The sequence below is a fragment of the Nematostella vectensis genome, chromosome 12, assembly GCF_932526225.1.
Source record: "Nematostella vectensis chromosome 12, jaNemVect1.1, whole genome shotgun sequence".
NCBI lineage: Eukaryota > Metazoa > Cnidaria > Anthozoa > Actiniaria > Edwardsiidae > Nematostella > Nematostella vectensis.
In genome coordinates, this window is record NC_064045.1 from 11,146,818 (window position 1) to 11,166,044 (window position 19,227).

General features: G+C 43.4%; 1 protein-coding gene across 1 annotated transcript in view; it reads left to right on the plus strand.

Annotated features, from left to right (window-relative positions):
* The window catches only part of LOC5520587 (serine/threonine-protein kinase SMG1), a 59,569-nt gene that overhangs the window by 34,261 nt on the left and 6,081 nt on the right, over positions 1 to 19,227 (plus strand). The window contains exons 47-71 of the mRNA XM_048719855.1: positions 1,145 to 1,225; positions 1,777 to 1,883; positions 2,858 to 3,131; positions 3,612 to 3,880; positions 4,156 to 4,329; positions 5,915 to 6,014; positions 6,177 to 6,249; positions 6,352 to 6,419; positions 6,780 to 6,970; positions 7,654 to 7,804; positions 8,301 to 8,394; positions 8,609 to 8,707; positions 10,306 to 10,424; positions 10,610 to 10,702; positions 11,034 to 11,201; positions 11,726 to 11,810; positions 12,060 to 12,229; positions 12,877 to 12,991; positions 14,052 to 14,374; positions 14,868 to 15,050; positions 15,409 to 15,678; positions 16,644 to 16,768; positions 17,143 to 17,350; positions 17,827 to 18,025; positions 18,905 to 19,019. Coding sequence (XP_048575812.1) covers positions 1,145 to 1,225; positions 1,777 to 1,883; positions 2,858 to 3,131; positions 3,612 to 3,880; positions 4,156 to 4,329; positions 5,915 to 6,014; positions 6,177 to 6,249; positions 6,352 to 6,419; positions 6,780 to 6,970; positions 7,654 to 7,804; positions 8,301 to 8,394; positions 8,609 to 8,707; positions 10,306 to 10,424; positions 10,610 to 10,702; positions 11,034 to 11,201; positions 11,726 to 11,810; positions 12,060 to 12,229; positions 12,877 to 12,991; positions 14,052 to 14,374; positions 14,868 to 15,050; positions 15,409 to 15,678; positions 16,644 to 16,768; positions 17,143 to 17,350; positions 17,827 to 18,025; positions 18,905 to 19,019 — 3,854 coding nt within the window. The remainder of the gene's footprint in view (positions 1 to 1,144; positions 1,226 to 1,776; positions 1,884 to 2,857; positions 3,132 to 3,611; positions 3,881 to 4,155; positions 4,330 to 5,914; positions 6,015 to 6,176; positions 6,250 to 6,351; positions 6,420 to 6,779; positions 6,971 to 7,653; positions 7,805 to 8,300; positions 8,395 to 8,608; positions 8,708 to 10,305; positions 10,425 to 10,609; positions 10,703 to 11,033; positions 11,202 to 11,725; positions 11,811 to 12,059; positions 12,230 to 12,876; positions 12,992 to 14,051; positions 14,375 to 14,867; positions 15,051 to 15,408; positions 15,679 to 16,643; positions 16,769 to 17,142; positions 17,351 to 17,826; positions 18,026 to 18,904; positions 19,020 to 19,227) is intronic.

Consider the following 19,227-nt stretch of genomic DNA (forward strand, 5'->3'; position numbering starts at 1 on the left):
GGAAGATGATAAGCGATAATGCTATCCGCACAGGTAGGAAGATGATAAGCGATAATGCTATCCACACAGGTAGGAATATGATAAACGATAATGCTATCTGCACAGTTGGGAATATGATAAGCGATAATGCTATCCGCACAGGTAGGAAGATGATAAGCGATAATGCTATCCGCACAGGTAGGAAGATGATAAGCGATAATGCTATCCGCACAGGTAGGAAGATGATAAGCGATAATGCTATCCGCACAGGTAGGAATGTGATGAGCGATAATGCTATCCACACAGGTAGGAATATGATAAGCGATAATGCTATCCGCATTGGTAGGAAGATTATAAGCGATAATGCTATCCGCACAGGTAGGAATATGATAAGCGATAATGCTATTCGCACAGGTAGGAAGATGATAAGCGATAATGCTATCTGCACAGGTAGGAATGTGATGAGCGATAATGCTATCCGCACAGGTAGGAATATGATAAGCGATAATGCTATCCGCACAGGTAGGAAGATGATAAGCGATAATGCTATCCGCACAGGTAGGAATGTGATGAGCGATAATGCTATCCACACAGGTAGGAATATGATAAGCGATAATGCTATCCGCATTGGTAGGAAGATTATAAGCGATAATGCTATCCGCACAGGTAGGAATATGATAAGCGATAATGCTATTCGCACAGGTAGGAAGATGATAAGCGATAATGCTATCCGCACAGGTAGGAATATGATAAGCGATAATGCTATCCGCACAGGTAGGAATATGATAAGCGATAATGCTATCCGCACAGGTAGGAAGATGATAAGCGAAAATGCTATCCGCACAGGTAGGAAGATGATAAGTGATAATGCTTATAATCATTACTCTGCACGTATAACAAGTTTTACGTTGGGCATATTTAATACCTATACCCTGGGTGGCAGAGACTCCAAACTTCACTTGTAACTAAACGAACAACCATAGACTGAGCTCAGCTGCTTTGTGGCTCATTGGCTAGTGTATAAGTAAAGCTTGGAGCCTCTGGTACCCAGGTTAAGCAAAGTACGACCTAGTATTGGAAATAAAAATAACATTCTGATCAAGTCTTCCCGTTAGCATCCCATTCCATATTTTCCAGATTCAGTATTGATTTCGTGTTATTTCAGGGGTCGAATCAACCACCTCCACCTCCCATGAAGCCCAGTGAGCTCTTCTATAGCAAGATGACGCCAGCACTGAAGGAAAAGGTAATGTTGCTTTTATTTTTTTCGTATCTCCTCGTAAACTTTTGTACATGATGGCGGTTTACATCTAAAAGCCATCTTTTCTTTGCATCGGACATTCTTTTAATAGTTGATCCTGAAGATTCTGTAATTGATTTATTTAATTTTTCTTCTAAAAGAAATTTATCCTAAACAGTGTGGGTTAAAGAAGTGGCAGATTGACGTATTTATTGATTCGTCTTTCATCTAAAGGGTATAGTTGATCCTAAAGAGTCTATGCGAAAGAAGTGGCCAATTGATTTATTCATTGATCCATTTTCTTTCATTTAAAGGTAATAGTTGATCCTAAAGAGTCTAGGCGAAAAGGGGTGGCCAATTGACTTATTCATTGATCCTTTTTCTTTCATCTAAAGGGAATAGTTGATCCTAAAGAGTCTAGGCGAAAAGGGGTGGCCAATTGACTTATTCATTGATCCTTTTTCTTTCATTTAAAGGGAATAGTTGATCCTAAAGAGTCTAGGCCAAAAGGGGTGGCCAATTGACTTATTCATTGATCCTTTTTCTTTCATTTAAAGGGAATAGTTGATCCTAAAGAGTCTGGGCGTAAAGAGTGGCCCATTGCTGTGATGAGACAAGTGTTGGAAGAGCTGATTGCAGAGACACCGTCAGACTTACTCTCAAGGTACCACATTAGCCTTATTCAGGATCTCTGATCTGTTAAAACGGGCGAGTTTGGCAATTCATAGTGATGCTCTTCTGTCATGTATCTAGACTTGTTAACTGTGTTACGTACCTTCTTTGTGCCTAGTGAAACATAAGGCCTCCACAGAATGCTTCCAGTGTGTTCTGTTGACAGCAGCAGCTCTTGCTTTATCCCATGTCTGTCGTGGCCGGCAACATGACGGAAAATAAGGAATAAGGCGGATAATTTCCCTGAGTTCTTGGAAACTTATAACAAACAAAATATCAAGTGCGTAATACATGGAACCTATAGCCTCTGAAGAAATTGTGTCTTCTCTATCTATCTGGAATTGCGCGTTTTCCAGGTTTTTCCGTCATGTCACATCCGTCACTGTTACTTTCTCTCTCTACTGTTTTTCGCCAGGTGGTCCAAGGCCTTCCTCTTTTAATATTCCCATCAGGGGGTCCACTATAGGGCTACGTTTGTTTGGCTCTTTTTGTTTTATCGTAGAACATGTCCTATCATCTCCCATCTCCTCTTAATCTCTTCGCTGAGCAATTTCGTTTCTGCATCGAGTATCTCTCTGTAACGTGATCTTTACATTCTAGACTTGTATTGATCGAAAAGGTCTAAAGCGTGGCCATGTGCTACATGTAGCTGAGACATGCTAGAAAAGTGAATCTGTATCTGCAAATTAAAGCCGCATTGTCAGCAGTTTACGTAACAATCTCCGATGATTTTTAACGTAAAACGCTAGAAATATTTTAAAATATTGAAAGCAGTGTGTCTGTAAGAAGTTTCTTTGAGGATGAGATTGATAATTTAGAGCGAATGGCCTGTTAAATATCTTGGATTCTAATGGATTGTTTTGTCTTTTAACGGTTTACCTTTCCGTCGGACCTCCGGAAGTAAACTAGTGACAATGCGGCTTTAAAATTCTTAGTACTAACCTTTAATTACATTTCTGTTATCAGAGAGCTGTGGTGCTCAAGTACTGGTGCGCTTGAGTGGTGGCACATGACGAAGACGTACGCACGCTCCACCGCTGTCATGTCCATGATCGGGTACATTATCGGCCTGGGCGACAGGCACTTGGATAACATGCTGATCGACTTTACCACCGGCGAAGTTGTGCACATTGACTACAACGTGTGCTTCGAGAAGGGTCGAGGGCTGCGCGTGCCTGAGAAGGTGCCGTTTAGAATGACTCCAAACCTTGAGATGGCTCTTGGAGTGACAGGGGTCGAGGTGAGACCACTGTGAGGGTGTACCACACCTAACATGCTATCTTCAGCTTTATGTTTTTCCGTTTGAATGTGTGGACATGATTTGTCTCACCGTCTTGATCACTATGGTCAACTTCTTTATGGTTTTACTGAAATGTGTCATTATTTGTGTCACTGTCTACAACATTATGATGTCTCCTATTTCTTTTCACTGAGAACCCACCTTAACATTAGTGCTAAGTGGAGAACATATGGTCCTTATCCATCGTTATCTTTCTCTGTTTGTTTCTTTGTTTGTCACAAAAATGATTTGTAATTCCATTCATTCCAAATCCATTTATTCTTGCGTGAATTGAATCAGTGTCATTTCTGTCGTAGCCATTTTCCTTGCAGTTAAAGTCCTTAGTTAATTAACAGCATCAGAAACCCACAGACGTCGAAGAAGCTACCACACGCAAATCGCGATTATGCTGACTGCGTTACATTTTTTCCCTGTACATAGGGCATGTTCCGCCTGTCTTGTGAGCAAGTCCTGAAAATCCTCAAACAAGGCCGCGAGACTCTTCTAACCTTGCTGGAAGCCTTTGTGTACGATCCCCTGGTAGACTGGACCACCGCTAATGACAGTGCATTTGCATCCGCATTCTATGGGGGCGGGGCCCCGAGCATGACTGACAGTAAGGAGAACAAAAAGGAGATGGAGAGAGGAGTTACCCAGAGTTTGTTCTCATCCAGGGTTGCAGAGATGAAAGTCAGCTGGACTGTCAACAGGTAGGAGTTCTACAACTATCACAGTCTTTCTTGCGAAATTGTGAAGAAGCTTTCAATCTCAGGACTGCAGCACCGTTATATGTAACAAAGGGGCAATGATTGTCTTAACGATGGGCGGAGAGGGAAATGAACATAAAATTTAAAAGTTCTCCAGCACTCTTAGGGGGCCGCAGGGCCTGAAACTGCTTTTTGGACCGACATTATATAGCTTCATTATTGGGAGGGGGCGCATGGAAGACTGTGATATATTTTTCAGTTTTAACTATCTTTTTTAGGGACGACATGTTGAATGGTCTGCACAACTTGTTGGAGCATCTAGAAGTGTACACAGGGGCAGTCCGACACCTGAAGTCCATGGACCTCACCTTAGAACAACTAAAGGCTCAACAGGAGATGCTGCAACACGCTGTCAGCAACACCAACCATCCACTACACTCCCTTCAGGCCAAGTATGCAACACCAACCATCCACTACACTCCCTTCAGGCCAAGTATGCAACACCAACCATCCACTACACTCCCTTCAGGCCAAGTATGTAACACCAGCCATCCACTACACTCCCTTCAGGCCAAGTATGTAACACCATCCATCCACTACACTCCCTTCAGGCCAAGTATGCAACACCAGCCATCCACTACACTCCCTTCAGGCCAAGTATGTAACACCATCCATCCACTACACTCCCTTCAGGCCAAGTATGTAACACCGGCCATCCACTACACTCCCTTCAGGCCAAGTATGCAACACCGGCCATCCACTACACTCCCTTCAGGATAAGTATGTAACACCATCCATCCACTACACTCCCTTCAGGCCAAGTATGCAACACCGGCCATCCACTACACTCCCTTCAGGCCAAGTATGCAACACCATCCATCCACTACACTCCCTTCAGGATAAGTATGCAACACCAGCCATCCACTACACTCCCTTCAGGCCAAGTATGTAACACCGGCCATCCACTACACTCCCTTCAGGATAAGTATGTAACACCAGCCATCCACTACACTCCCTTCAGGCCAAGTATGTAACACCAGCCATCCACTACACTCCCTTCAGGCCAAGTATGTAACACCGGCCATCCACTACACTCCCTTCAGGATAAGTATGTAACACCAGCCATCCACTACACTCCCTTCAGGCCAAGTATGCAACACAATCCATCCACTACACTCCCTTCAGGCCAAGTATATAAAGTCAACCAACCATCCACTGCACTCCCGAACGTCCTAGTATGTAACACCATCCATCCACTACACTCCCTTCAGGCCAAGTATGCAACACCATCCATCCACTACACTCCCTTCAGGCCAAGTATGCAACACCGGCCATCCACTACACTCCCTTCAGGCCAAGTATGTAACACCATCCATCCACTACACTCCGTTCAGGTCAAGTATGTAACACCGGCCATCCACTACACTCCCTTCAGGCCAAGTATGTAACACCAACCAACCACTACACTCCCTTCAGGCCAAGTATGCAACACCATCCATCCACTACACTCCCTTCAGGCCAAGTATGCAACACCGGCCATCCACTACACTCCCTTCAGGCCAAGTATGTAACACCAGCCATCCACTACACTCCCTTCAGGCCAAGTATGCAACACCATCCATCCACTACACTCCCTTCAGGCCAAGTATGCAACACCAACCAACCACTACACTCCCTTCAGGCCAAGTATGTAACACCATCCATCCACTACACTCCCTTCAGGCCAAGTATTTAACACCATCCATCCACTACACTCCCTTCAGGCCAAGTATATAAAGTCGACCAACCATCACTGCACTCCCGAACGTCCTAGTATGTAACACCATCCAACCCTCATCCACTGCACTCCCGATCATGTCTCTGTGATCGTATCGTGTATCCGTGCCTACATACTTATGTCCTCTGTGTATTTCTCTATAAAGGTTTGATGAGCAAATCAAAGGGCTGATCAAGAAGTACTTAGGCACAGGCGGATCATGTCTCGTATCGTGTATCCGTGCCTACATACTCATGTCCTCTGTGTATATCTCTATAAAGGTTTGATGAGCAAATCAAGCGACAAGCCGATCATGACAAAGTTCTTAGGTCCATCAAAGAAAAGCTTAATGAATGCAGGAATTGGCAAATGGAGCACAAGGTATGTTACACTCTTATAAAACATTCAGTATATGGGCAGGACTAAACATGATATTCTAATAGTGGCAACCTAACTGTATGTACTGTTGAAGCGAGTCAAAAATCGTCACCCACCCTGGAAAGTTTGTTGTTGTCGTTTCCCAATGTCAGGTTTTGTTTGCAGGTTTCTTTTGAAATGATTCGCTCCTCAAAGTTGTCAATATTGGTGACAGAAATCCTCAAGCCTCTGGATGTTGGTAAGCGAAATAGATTTCCTTGGAGAAAAAGGATATGATAAACTGTGGCAAATTAAGTAAATGCATCAAACGTCTAAACTCTAACTGTTTGGTTATTCTCAGGAGTTCCGTGCTTCTCCCCTGCCATCAAGTTTCTCAAGGGAGCAGGCCAAGGCAATATCATTTCGCAGGTTTGTCTTATTACTTGTTCTATCACAGGATCTTTTGGAGTCCTTTGCGAAGCACACTACAGTGGTTGCCCATTGTTTTAGCCAATAAGTTTGGACGGGGGCAATTTTGATTGACATGAATTGCTGTACATTATTGCAGAATCTTCCTAGATCCCTAAAAAATAAATTCTGTATTTTTAATATCAGTAATTTATAAGACATTGGTGATAATTATACGATTTCGTATAATTAACTGCAGGTTAGCAGGTTGGCAATGAGAATTCCGATTATCAATCTGCCTAGCTCTTTCCGTTGATCATTTTTTACCACATTTACTTTGTGAATACACCGCTTACAATATTCCTCTCTCTCTCTCTCCAGTGTGAGCAGCTAGAGACAGAGCTATCGGGGCTACTGCAGCAGAGACGTGTCCTCCTGAGGAACTGCCTGGATCTCATCCACACCTATGCCACCGTCACTTCACAATTCCCAGCGGACCACCTACAGCATAACCGCACGTTTGAGTGGATGCGTTGGCTGAACCAGCTGGTGGAGAACTCGTCAACAAAGACGTAAGTACGCAACACGGTCACGCAACACTGTGAGGTCACGCAAAACTGAGGTCACACAACACTTCCAGCATGACTGGTGTAGACTCGTCAACAAAGACGTAAGTAAGCAACACTGTCTGTCCTACAACACTGTGAGGTCACACAATACACGTAGGAGTAGGTAGCTCAAACAGCACTGTGTGGTCAAGTAACACTTCCAGCATAACTGGTGTAGAACTCGTAATCAAAGAATTATGTAAGTACGCAACACTATCTGTCACACAACAATGTGAGGTCACACAACACAACGTAGGTGTAGGTAGCTCACATAATACCCGAAGGCCAAACAACACCTCCAGCATGACTGTTGTAGAACTCAACAACCCAACAGAGTTATGAGTACAGAAAAAGCAAATACAGGTAACACAACACAAATAGGTAACGAAACAACTAAATTATAAACGTACATATTATTGGATGTTGGCATACCCATCTTGAGGAGTACCCTAATTAACACCTAATTTTCGCGATTTAAAAAAATTTGCGAGGTCACGCAACACAGTAAGGTCAAACGACACACCATAATGTCAGTGAGTGAGATCACCAACATTGTAATGTCAGACAACTTATTAAAGTCGTACAACATAGCGAAGTCACACAACACAGTAATGTCTGAATCTGAATCGTATCATGTTTGCTCTCAGGTGTAGCTTGGTCCTGGTCCAAGCTGAAGAGACCCGCAGCAGACCCGCCAAGTCCGACGACCCCTTGCCGCTGTCTTCCGTCACCGCCTTGATGTCCATGGAGGTGAAGCTGCAGAGTAATCTCACGGAACAGAATGGAAAACTCATCAAGGTACACCACAGACCAACACCAGATGTGACAGGCTAGTTCCATCTCCCGGTTTTTTGTTGTGACTTTCCAAAACTTGTAAACCGAGGGTTCCAATTTATTTACCGTATGCATTCTTAGTGTCTCTGTCCAGCGTGCACAGTGGAATTTAAAACTGGACTATTTATAAAAGACATGGTAGAAAAACCCTCTCAACTTACAGGAACAAAGGCTGGTCAACTAATTAAGCCTAAGTATGATTTCTAGGTACGGCTCTTTATTGGTTTAATGGTATTTGTTCTTAATGCAGAATATTGTCCGAAAATGTTAGCAGTGTTTATTATACACACGTCTCATTGACACAAATGAAAAATAGACAACTATTCGTCACAACTTTTTGTCAGTACTATTTGCACCAACAATGTTTGGCGATGTTGCTCTGTTCGTGTGTTGCCAAGAACTGATTGCATGCAACACTACTGTATTTCCTCATCAGTATTATTTCTTGACTGTTTTACAGTTTTGTGAGCGCCGTAAGCAGGAAAGTGTTGAAACTGGTTTCCTGAGCAAAGCAGTTATGGAAGCGTACTCAAACCTAAAGAAGTGCATAACAGGTTGGTTGATACACAGGGTAATGGTGATAGCGTTGTGACAATGAGGGTTATGGTGATGATGACAGTGTTTGTGATAATGTTGACAATGATGGTGACAATGCTGGTGATGATAATAGTGGTGGTAATACTGGTGGTCTTCAAAATAATTACTTCGTAACACTTGAATGTTCTATTGTTGGCTGCTGCTGTTTTTAAATGTGTCTTTTCCCTATAGATAACCATGACAGCGCCGTATTTTGCTTGGCGTCGGTCATCACTACGGCCTTGTGCTCGCTCAGCAAGCGTTGTCTCATCATGGAAAACACAGCCAGAGGTGAGCCAAATTAATTTGGTTCTATATGTGACCTCTCTCTGTTGCGAGACATTGCCTTTAACTGTGTGTATTAGTTGCGTTACCTTGATGTATGATAATGTGTGTTTAGTGATCGTATAGTGTTTGGTGTGACCTTGCTTATTTTTAGTCTTCGGTGCCCAACGGCCGAAGACTATTGTCATCGTCGATGTCCATGCTGTGATGTGATGTAATGTGATATGAGAGAAGTTTGAAATCGAGACTGCACGTGTTCATAGCGTGATCTAAGCCTCCGTCATGACCAGCCGGTAAAGTCATGGGGAGAAGACACAATAGAATAGCCGAAAGAAGGAGAGTTCTACAAGGTTACATCTTTGTAAACTTAATAACTACATTGGTAAATGTCCCGTCTTTAAAACTACAAAAGAAACAGAGATCACTGGAGCAGAAAAACAGAAGAAGCAGAAGTTTTCGGGATACTGTTCCTAGCTAGGAAGAGCGTTTGGCTTAGCTTCTCGCTATCTATCAGCTCATAGATAGCGGAAACGCGCGCGTTTTAAGCTAAGTCGACGAGATCAACTATCAGTTCATAGAAATCTCAAGCTCCCATTTAGGACTTTTTTAATGGCAACTGCCTAGAGTTTGCTTTTCCGCATGGATGTCAACGATTGACACAATTGCTTAACCAACTCAGTACTGTACCCGTAGCGTACCTAATTTTGGGTTGTGTGACCTTTTGATGTGCGATGTAATGTCATCCTACTCTGTAGCTGCTAAGTATCGTCTTACCACATGCTGTGAGTTACTGGTAGTCGTACCATGTGTTGTAGTTGCTGGTAATCTCACCGTGTGTTGTAGGTGCTGGTAATCTCACCGTGTGTTGTAGTTGCTGGTAATCTCACCGTGTGTTGTAGTTGCTGGTAATCTCACCATGTGTTGTTTGCTGGTAATCTCACCGTGTGTTGTAGGTGCTGGTAATCTCACCGTGTGTTGTAGTTGCTGGTAATCTCACCGTGTGTTGTAGTTGCTGGTAATCTCACTATGTGTTGTAGTTGCTGGTAATGTCACCGTGTGTTGTAGTTGCTGGTAATCTCACCATGTGTTGTTTGCTGGTAATCTCACCGTGTGTTGTAGTTGCTGGTAATCTCACCGTGTGTTGTAGGTGCTGGTAATCTCACCGTGTGTTGTAGTTGCTGGTAATCTCACCGTGTGTTGTAGTTGCTGGTAATCTCACCGTGTGTTGTAGTTGCTGGTAATCTCGCCGTGTGCTGTTGTTGCTGGTTATCTCACCGTGTGTTGTAGGTGCTGGTAATCTCACCGTGTGTTGTAGTTGCTGGTAATCTCACCGTGTGCTGTAGTTGCTGGTAATCTCACCATGTGTTGTTTGCTGGTAATCTCACCGTGTGTTGTAGTTGCTGGTAATCTCACCGTGTGTGTACTTGCTGGTAATCTCAGCGTGTGCCTTACTTGCTGGTAATCTCACCGTGTGTTGTAGTTGCTGGCAGTCGTACCATGTGTTGTAGGTGCTGGTAATCTCACCGTGTGTGTGCTGTTGTTGCTGGTAATCTTACCATGTGCTGTACTTGCTGGTAATTTTACCACGTGCTGTTGTATGATAGTTGCTGGTGACCGTCTGTCTGACCTGACCTCCCGTGATGGGGACTGGTTCCTTGAGGAGCTATGCTCCATGAGTGGCAATGTAACACAGCTGTTGTCCCTTTTGCGGGACCATCCAGTGGTGAGTATACAATCCACTTTTTTCGATATGAGATACCGGATTTTCAAGAGTTCCTTTATTCTTGACCAACAAGGCACCATTTGGAAGGGATTTAAGATTACTCTGGGGTGTTTAAGTACTATGAAGTGACTCGATATTTATCAGGAGTGACTCGTTGCTTACTCTATTTCTCTCTCTTTCTCCAGGAAACCGAGCCGGACAAGCAGTTGCTAGTGTATAAAATGGCAGATGCGATGAAAGCTGTTGTCGCTGTACATAAAGTCTTCGTAGCTCTGCAGGTACATTATTGTTTTTTTTTTTATTTATTGTCAGAGCAGTGGCATAGTATGAATGATCATTTCTAAGCGCTGACTGTCGGTGATTTTTATAGGCTGTGGAAGACTTAATTGCCCACTGAATTATGGCTAGGGAACACTCAATTGTTCTAGTTGTACTTAGCCGCAGAAATTTCTTAGCTGACAGAAATTTCTCAGACACAACTCTTATGATGTACTGTGACAAATCCCCACGATTTCCTGAACTAGAAGATGTAGACAAGTTATTATCGTACCCAAGGATGGGCGGTGACATATCTCATGCCTTTAACAAACTTTTAATTTTGCGAATCAGGAGTTGATGACCAACTTCCGCAGCATCATTGTACCAGAGGCAATCAAGGGCTTATTGTTGGAGGAGCCGAGTGTGCTTCAAATGGTGGAGAACCTGCAGAACTTGGTCAGCAGAGAAGACGTGAAGCTGCTAGGCGAGGCCTTGGATAGCGAACTCAAAGGGAAAGGGGTGAGTATAATACAAGATGGGTTTGTCTTGAACGGTTCCGGGAAGAGTCAAGGAAAGATAATGAAAAGAATAGTGGAAGTCACGAAATTGCAGCCATAAGCTGAATTACTCGTCTGATTACTGCTATATCCTTATATAGCTCTGTGCTTCATTATATTAATGACGGAAGTGTTAGTTTATAAATACCCCTTTGATTACGCGGCCAAGTATAGACACTGAAGAGGGGCTCTGCCTTCTGCAATGTTTCTTGAAAGGAATCTCAGTTTTACGTAGTCATCCGCTCCACGATCGATGTATAAGAGCGTACGTTAAACGTAGAGAGCCAGGTCTTTAAATCCCAAGCTTACCTTGACCCCGGTTCTCAGGGGAACACAAGTTCTCTTGCCTGAGAGACGAAGCCCATACTGCTGAGCTATCGTGCTACTCTCCAATGCTTGAGAGCATTAACATTTACACATTTTCCCATGAATAAGTTTGACCGAATAACAATAGGTGTTTTAGCTTCGCTTTACATTCTTTTCCAGACTGGTAACCCTCAGGGATTCGACGAAAGCGTATCTCAGTTGCAGCAGCAGTTTGATAGCATCCTACAGAATGGAGGAAGCAATGGTAAGCTTTGAGATCGCCCCCACTTCACTGCCCTCTGTGTATTCTACACGGAAATAACACTTTGCGGCCTATTTAAACGTATTCTTTTACCCTGTTTCCCGTATTTTACACCAAGAAGCAGTCTCTCCACCAGAAAAAATGGTTTCTCCACCTAAAATGCTCGGTTTCTCATCCATAAAAGCACAGGTTGCCCTCCATGTAAATAAGCTTTAAGTAATATGATGTCTTTGCACCTCTCTGTTTACAAAGGCGATGAGTCCAGTAAGATGACCGCAGGACAGATGCTCCTGACTGGGTTCAACGGGTTGTTTACCAAGGTTGAAAGTGAGCTAACCGTCATGGCGGCAGCAATGAGCAAGATCAACAGCGCTACAGGCGATCTGACGTGTGACGTCATCCAGGACGCCTGCAAACTGCAGGTACATGTACATGTACTACATGTACCGCCTCTAATACCGTGCAGATAAAGCCAGCCTTAAGACAATACGATTGTGGACAAAGGAAGGCAACCGGATGTTCAACATTGTTCCTCCTTTGTTGACGTCTGCTCAAACACAACGAAAGTAGACGTATCAGCTCTGTCACCCTGACATCACAAGATACCCTCTAACCATAGCACAAAACTGTCTACTATCGTTGCTCATCCATATATTTGCTTGAGATCCCTTTTATTTTGAGAAAAACCTGTATTTTTTCTGGTAACAGCAATCTTTAGCTGTATGCACACCATGTTGTATGACAAAAGATGGATTTATATACGAATTTTAAAGAACTTTGCCGCACTAACGGCAAATGTCAATTGGCAAATAGCAGTTCTACGACCGAAAGTTCTCACAGTTCTCACTTTTTCTACTGAATGCATAATAGATGGATCTATCGAATGATTCATTTTAGACGATTAGTGTATGGCTCAGGATTTTTTTAAATTATCACCTTAATTCTTACGAATATTTGGTAACTGTTCTTTGATATTTGCCGTTTGCTCTAAAGTTTTCGTTTTCAGGTGTATGTTACATCTAGAGCGAAGTTGATTGCTGATGGTTCTCTGTATTTCTCTGTTCACCAGAATGAGAGTAGCAGTGAGATGGACCATGTGTGTAGCAAGCTGTTTTTTGTCAAGAGGCTGGTTGTCATGACATCGTTTTTCAGCGCCTCCAAATGTCTTGCAGAGAACCTAAAAGGTAAGTAATTTAAAGCCTGGTTTCCACATAATAATCGTCCCGATGGCAAGCAGCACACCAATGTACATGCCTACTGGGCGTTTATGTGGAAACACTCTTAAAATGTCCAGAGGAGAGAAGGGCAGCTACTTTATATCTTTTATCACTATTCTACCTCCAACTAACTTTGATTCTCCAATGAGTTCCATATAAATATATTGATAATGACAATTTGTTGATTTATTTATTAAAAGGTCCCAGCTGTTACTACTTAAAACGGCAATAGGGTGATTGAGATCCACGACGCCGGCAAGAAGACGCCGCCTCGCGCACGTTCGATTGCGCGCGCACGCTTTTTTTGCCGGCGTCGCGTCCTGTTCAGGACGGCATTTCATGCTTTTTCACGTCCTCTTCAGGACGGGACGTCGGCAAAATTTAGCGTGCGCGCGCAATCGAACGTGCGCGAGGCGGCGTCCTCTTGCCGGCGTCGTGGATCTAAATCACCCTAATATCACCAGTTACTTCCGGTCGTATCTCCGATACTTTGTATCAGAAAACGCGAAAAATATCTCAAAATTGTCAAAGCAGTGTGTCTATTGGAAGTTTCTTTTGGATGTCATTGATAATTTAGAGCGGATGACCTGTGAAATAGCGCCGATTCTAATAGGTTCTTTTGTCTCTTGTCGGTTGAGGTTTCCGCTGGACCACCGGAAGTAAATTGATGTAATTACCGCTTTAATACAGGTTGATGGCTTAATAGAGGTATCAAAATACAACAGTTTGATGAGAAGTGAGGACTTGTTTAGTAGCCTGTATTCCATTTTTACAATGGCTTCCAACTTCCGATATCTACTGTATTGGTGTTACCGAATTTTGAGGGGCCAAACTCAAGCTTTAATACAGGTTGATGGCTTAATAGAGGTATCAAAATACAACAGTTTGATGAGAAGTGAGGACTTGTTTAGTAGCCTGTATTCCATTTTTACAATGGCTTCCAACTTCCGATATCTACTGTATTGGTGTTTCCGAATTTTGAGGGGCCAAACTCAAGCTTGGGTGTTTTGTTCTTGCCAAATCACAGCGAGAGAAAGCAGAATATCGAACCCATCCAAGAATGTGTCGACCCCCGAGATTCCCATGGGTGTGTCTGCTGATGCGGCAAGCGTAGCCGACAATCCTCTGAGCGAAACGCCATACGTTTGGGACGCGGAAAAGTGCTTCAGCGAGGACGATTTGGCTGTCAACATCAGACACTTCATTGCAGACACTGTACAGAGAAGGATACTGGGTATTCCCTCTCATGCTCTAGGAGCTGTGGTGCTCACGTACGCGCAGGTGCTGGGGACTGGGGACGAGCTTAGCGAGCAGGGCGACACTATCGCTCTTGAAAACGCGTGTAAAAAGGTGCGTCAACAGAGTTTAATAGCCATTTGTTTTTACCGCCCTGCTCAATTGCTGATTTGTTCAGAGTTGTTGTATGTTTTACTGTGTTCTAACATGCGAAAGAGGCACGCGAAAAGCGCCCAGAAAAGCTACCGGAAAAGCCGTTCTCTAGAACGTAAATGGGGAGATTGGGGCAAGCTTGGCCCCGAAATCTGCTCGCTATCGCCTCCGCACAAATAAGACTATTCCAGCTCGGATAACTAAGCTCGGCTTTTCCGTCTTTCACGCAACTAGCGCTTGTTGAGCAAGCTTACCGTGTTCTGGCGTGTTTTACCATGTTCTAGCATTTTTTACAGTGCTCATGGAAGTTTTTATGTGCTCAAACGTGTTTTACCGTGTTGTACCATGTTATAATCGTGCTTACGCCTCTACAAGCCGTTTGCCAGTCTTGTCCTAGAGGCACCACCCAAGCGTATTTGCTCAATCGTACTCAAGGGTGTCTTCTTTTTTATAGATCGTGGATGCGAACATCAAGAAGGGTCTGTTCAAGCATAAGCAGCTGTCTCACGTCGGCTCACTGACCAGTGCCTACGACGTGGCTTGGAGAAAGCACGACTTTGCCAGGCGCCTCGATAACAATGTCAACTTGTACAAGGGTGTGGTTCAGAGGGCACAACTCCAACTTGCGAGGTTCCAGGTAAGCGAGGCTATGCATGTAAACCATAGGTTCTCATTTCGAGTGTGGGTCAGACGAGTGTGATCCTATGTTCTAAACCAAATTGTATTACTTAAAGTATGTTCTGTATCCTATTGTATAAAAGTATGTTCCGTTTCTCCTATTGTGTTACTTGTACCGTGTTCTGAACCCTAGTATGTTCTGAATCCTGTTGTATTACTTGTAGTAAGTACTAAATCACATTGTGTTACTTGTAGTGTGTTTTGAGTCTTTTTGTATGTTCTTATTGTATGTTCTGAATCCTATTGTATTACTTGTATGTTCTGAACCACATTGTATTACTGGTAGTATGTTCTGAACCATATTGTTTTACTTGTAGTGGCTGTACGAGGAGGATTTGTTGCGCTGCCCGATGCGTGGTAACAACATGATCAGTCCTGCCAGGGGTGCCATCATGGCAGACATGAGAAAGCGAGTGCAGGCTCTAGCACAGATCGAGCCGGCAGTGAAAGCCGTTGAAGACAAGATAATCGCCCAACAGTCCAGTATTGAACAAAGGCTCAAATGGGCTGCAGGCGCCAACCCTGGGCTCAACTCCGTGCTCAAGGACTTTGAGAAGACCGTCAGCGATCGTAAGCAGCTGTTACAAGTAAGTATTGCCACGAAAGTTCTTGGAAACCCCGAGTTCTTATACTCATTTTAATGTATTATCAACAAACGTAGTGTACTGCCACAAACGATCCTCGAAAACCTGATTTCTTAGACTCATTCTAGTGTATTGTCAACACGTGTTATCTTGCCAATCAATAACATTGCCATGATTAAAAAAAATCGTAAGCAGTTGTTACAAGGAAGTATTGTCACGAAAGTTCCTGAAAAACCTGAGTTCTTAGACTAATTCTATTGTATTGTCAAAGCGTGTTATCTGACCAATCAATAACATTACAATGATTTTAAAAAAACGTAAGCAGTTGTTACAAGTAAGTATTGCCACGAAAGTTCCTGGAAAAACCCGAGTTCCTAGACTATGCTAGTGTATTTCTACAAACGTACTATATTGCTACATAAGTTACTGGAAACCTTGAGTTCTTAGACTCATTCTAGTGTATGTCCACAAAAGTAGTGTATTGCCACATAAGTTCCTGGAAACTGAGTTCTTAGACTCATTCTAGTGTATTGTCAATGCGTGTTATCTGGCCGATCGTAACATACAGTGATTTTAGAATTATTTTTTTCAGCGTACATGTTTTCTATCTAATATTATTATATGAAATATAGTGTCTGATACTAGGTGATATCAAAATGATAAAACTGATATCCCAACTGCCACCAGTGTTGATTTAACAAATTTCCCGTAGTTTTCCGTACTATGTACTCTTATACACAACGATATTCGTCACCTCATGATCCAATTGTTGTGGAGTCACGAGGCGCGTACTGTCGAGTGATTTTACAGTAAATTACGCGCATGTCTGGTAGAAAATAATATTCCCAAATCAGCCGATAATTGTACACTTTCTCGCAATTGGTATTTAAGTAGATGACAAAATAGCGGCTGAGAGAGATCCTATAGAGCTAGGCGGCCGTACCTAATAGCTTCTCATCTGTTATCAGACGGAGACCAAGTACTCATCGGACGTGTGCAGCCTGTCAAACGCCCTGATTCACTTCGAGCTGCTGCGCGGCCACTCGTCAGAAGCCATCTCTTTGGACAACACCCTTACTGCACTGGTCAAAATGTATGTACGCAAAACCTAATTAAACACTTTCTCGGTCTTCTTTCATAAATTGCTGATTCCAAGAAAAGTCATACATCCACTTCCAATGAATTGGCAAATTTGTTAAAACCTAATAAAACACTTTCTTGGTATTCTTTCATTAATTGCTGATTCCAAGGTCATACATCCACAACCAATGATATTTTAGAAGGTTGGAGCGGTTGTCTTTGTTTAGATTGTACGTTTTTTAATGCACGTTCTTCCTGTTTATGTTTCTCTGAAAGACCTAGGAACTATGCTGGTTGTCTTTTTCATTTCTGAAAGCATCATGCAATGTGATCATATTTCGCCTCTAATGTGAGCGCGGTTCCTCGCGGTTTCTCGTTCCTCGTCAGGTGTCAAGAGAGCTCTGCGCAACTGGAGAAATCCTTTAGCATCCTGAAGACTGTGTCCAATGTGACGTCACTCATGCAGATCACGTGCCCGCCCGATGCACCAATAACGCTCGAGTGGATGAAATCGATGCTGGAATCCGTCGGCAAGGACATCTCGTCGCACAAATCCAGGAAAAGTCAAGCAGTAAACAACGTGGCAGGCAAACGGGTGGGTGATGAGCGTGAATAGCCAGTTAAATTCAGTCAATTTGATTTGCGTGAAGCTGTTTTCATTTGCTGTTAAACCCTGTTCAAATGATATATTCATTTCAGTAGCGATGAAAGTTTACATATTTCAAATAGAAAAAGGGAACAGCATTGTCACGCAAATAGGATCATTGGCCGCATCAGAATATTACCACGTTGGATAATAGGCTTGAGCATTTAAAGCCAACTCTCGTTAAGTGTGGTTTAGTAGGCTATAAAACCCTATGCAATTGAGATGTTCATCTCAGTAGCGAATTGAATCACCAGCCTTAAAAAAACGGCTCAATTCTATCTTCAAAGTACCGTATAGGCAGTGATACTTTTGAATATAAAAACAAAACAACATTGTCACGCATGTATACAGATCTTTCTTATTTCAATTGTTCCATTGACGGTAATATGTTCATTTGTAAGCGCTTACACTTTCCATGCTGACAGGATGTGTTGAAGTCCTTCACCAACAATCTTCGCGCAGTGATTGTCTCGCACCAGCAGCTTGTGGGTGACGTGAAAGCCTTACTAACCACCATGGCGAAGGACGAGGAGGCAGAGGAGTCTAAGGCAGCCAAGGTCTTCATCTCTACCTACAACAGACTGTCAGAGGAGTGCGCGCAGCTCATCAAGAGCGTGCATAATGGTACGGTTGACCCCATTATTTAGGACACGAAAAAACAGTCAGCTCATCAAGGGCGTGCCTAATGGTACGGTGGACCCCATTATTTAGGACACGAAAAAACAGTCAGCTCATCAAGAGCGTGCATAATGGTACGGTGGACCCCATTATTTAGGACACGAAAAAACAGTCAGCTCATCAAGAGCGTGCATAATGGTAGGGTTGACCCCATTATTTAGGACACGAAAAAACAGTCAGCTCATCAAGAGCGTGCATAATGGTACGGTGGACCCCATTATTTAGGACACGAAAAAACAGCTCATCAAGAGCGTGCATAATGGTACGGTGGACCCCATTATTTAGGACACGAAAAAACAGTCAGCTCATCAAGAGCGTGCATAATGGTACGGTGGACCCCATTATTTAGGACACGAAAAAACAGTCAGCTCATCAAGGGCGTGCCTAATGGTACGGTGGACCCCATTATTTAGGACACGAAAAAACAGTCAGCTCATCAAGAGCGTGCATAATGGTACGGTTGACCCCATTATTTAGGACACGAAAAAACAGTCAGCTCATCAAGAGCGTGCATAATGGTACGGTGGACCTCGTTATTAAGGCCACTTTCATGACACGAAAAACTGTCATCTCATTAAGAGCGCGCATAGAGGTACGGTGAACCTCATTAATAAGGCCACTTTCTTTAAATTATGAGCGTGCATTATAGTACGATGGAACCCCCTCTATAGGAACACCTAAACTAGATAAATAGTAATCAAGCAGAAAAGACGCCTTTTCCAGCCTAGTAATGCGAGAGTCGACATTACCACATAAATCAAACCTAAAAACTCGGGTATAGCTACTCTACTGACGCTCTTTCCCCCGCTATCAATCTCGTTGCAGTCTGCAGCGGCAAGCTGGACGGAAGTGACGTCAAGAATGATCGGAATGGTGGGTTTGAGGACTGCGTGACGGAACTACGAGTCATGACGGAGTCCATGGTTATTCTCATCCAGTGGTAAGTTGGGAATGTGGCACACATTTACGGGCACGTTTCGGCTAGCGCGTCAGGGGCAGTTCGCGCCACGGGGTGGTGGGTTTTCTTATCAAACACGGAGAGCGCGTCGCAAACAAGGCACATTTTACCCAAATTAGAGGGAATTTCGTGGTTTATTATCAAACTTTGTTCCTACCGCCCTTAGTTACATTGTACTTATGCTTTTTGT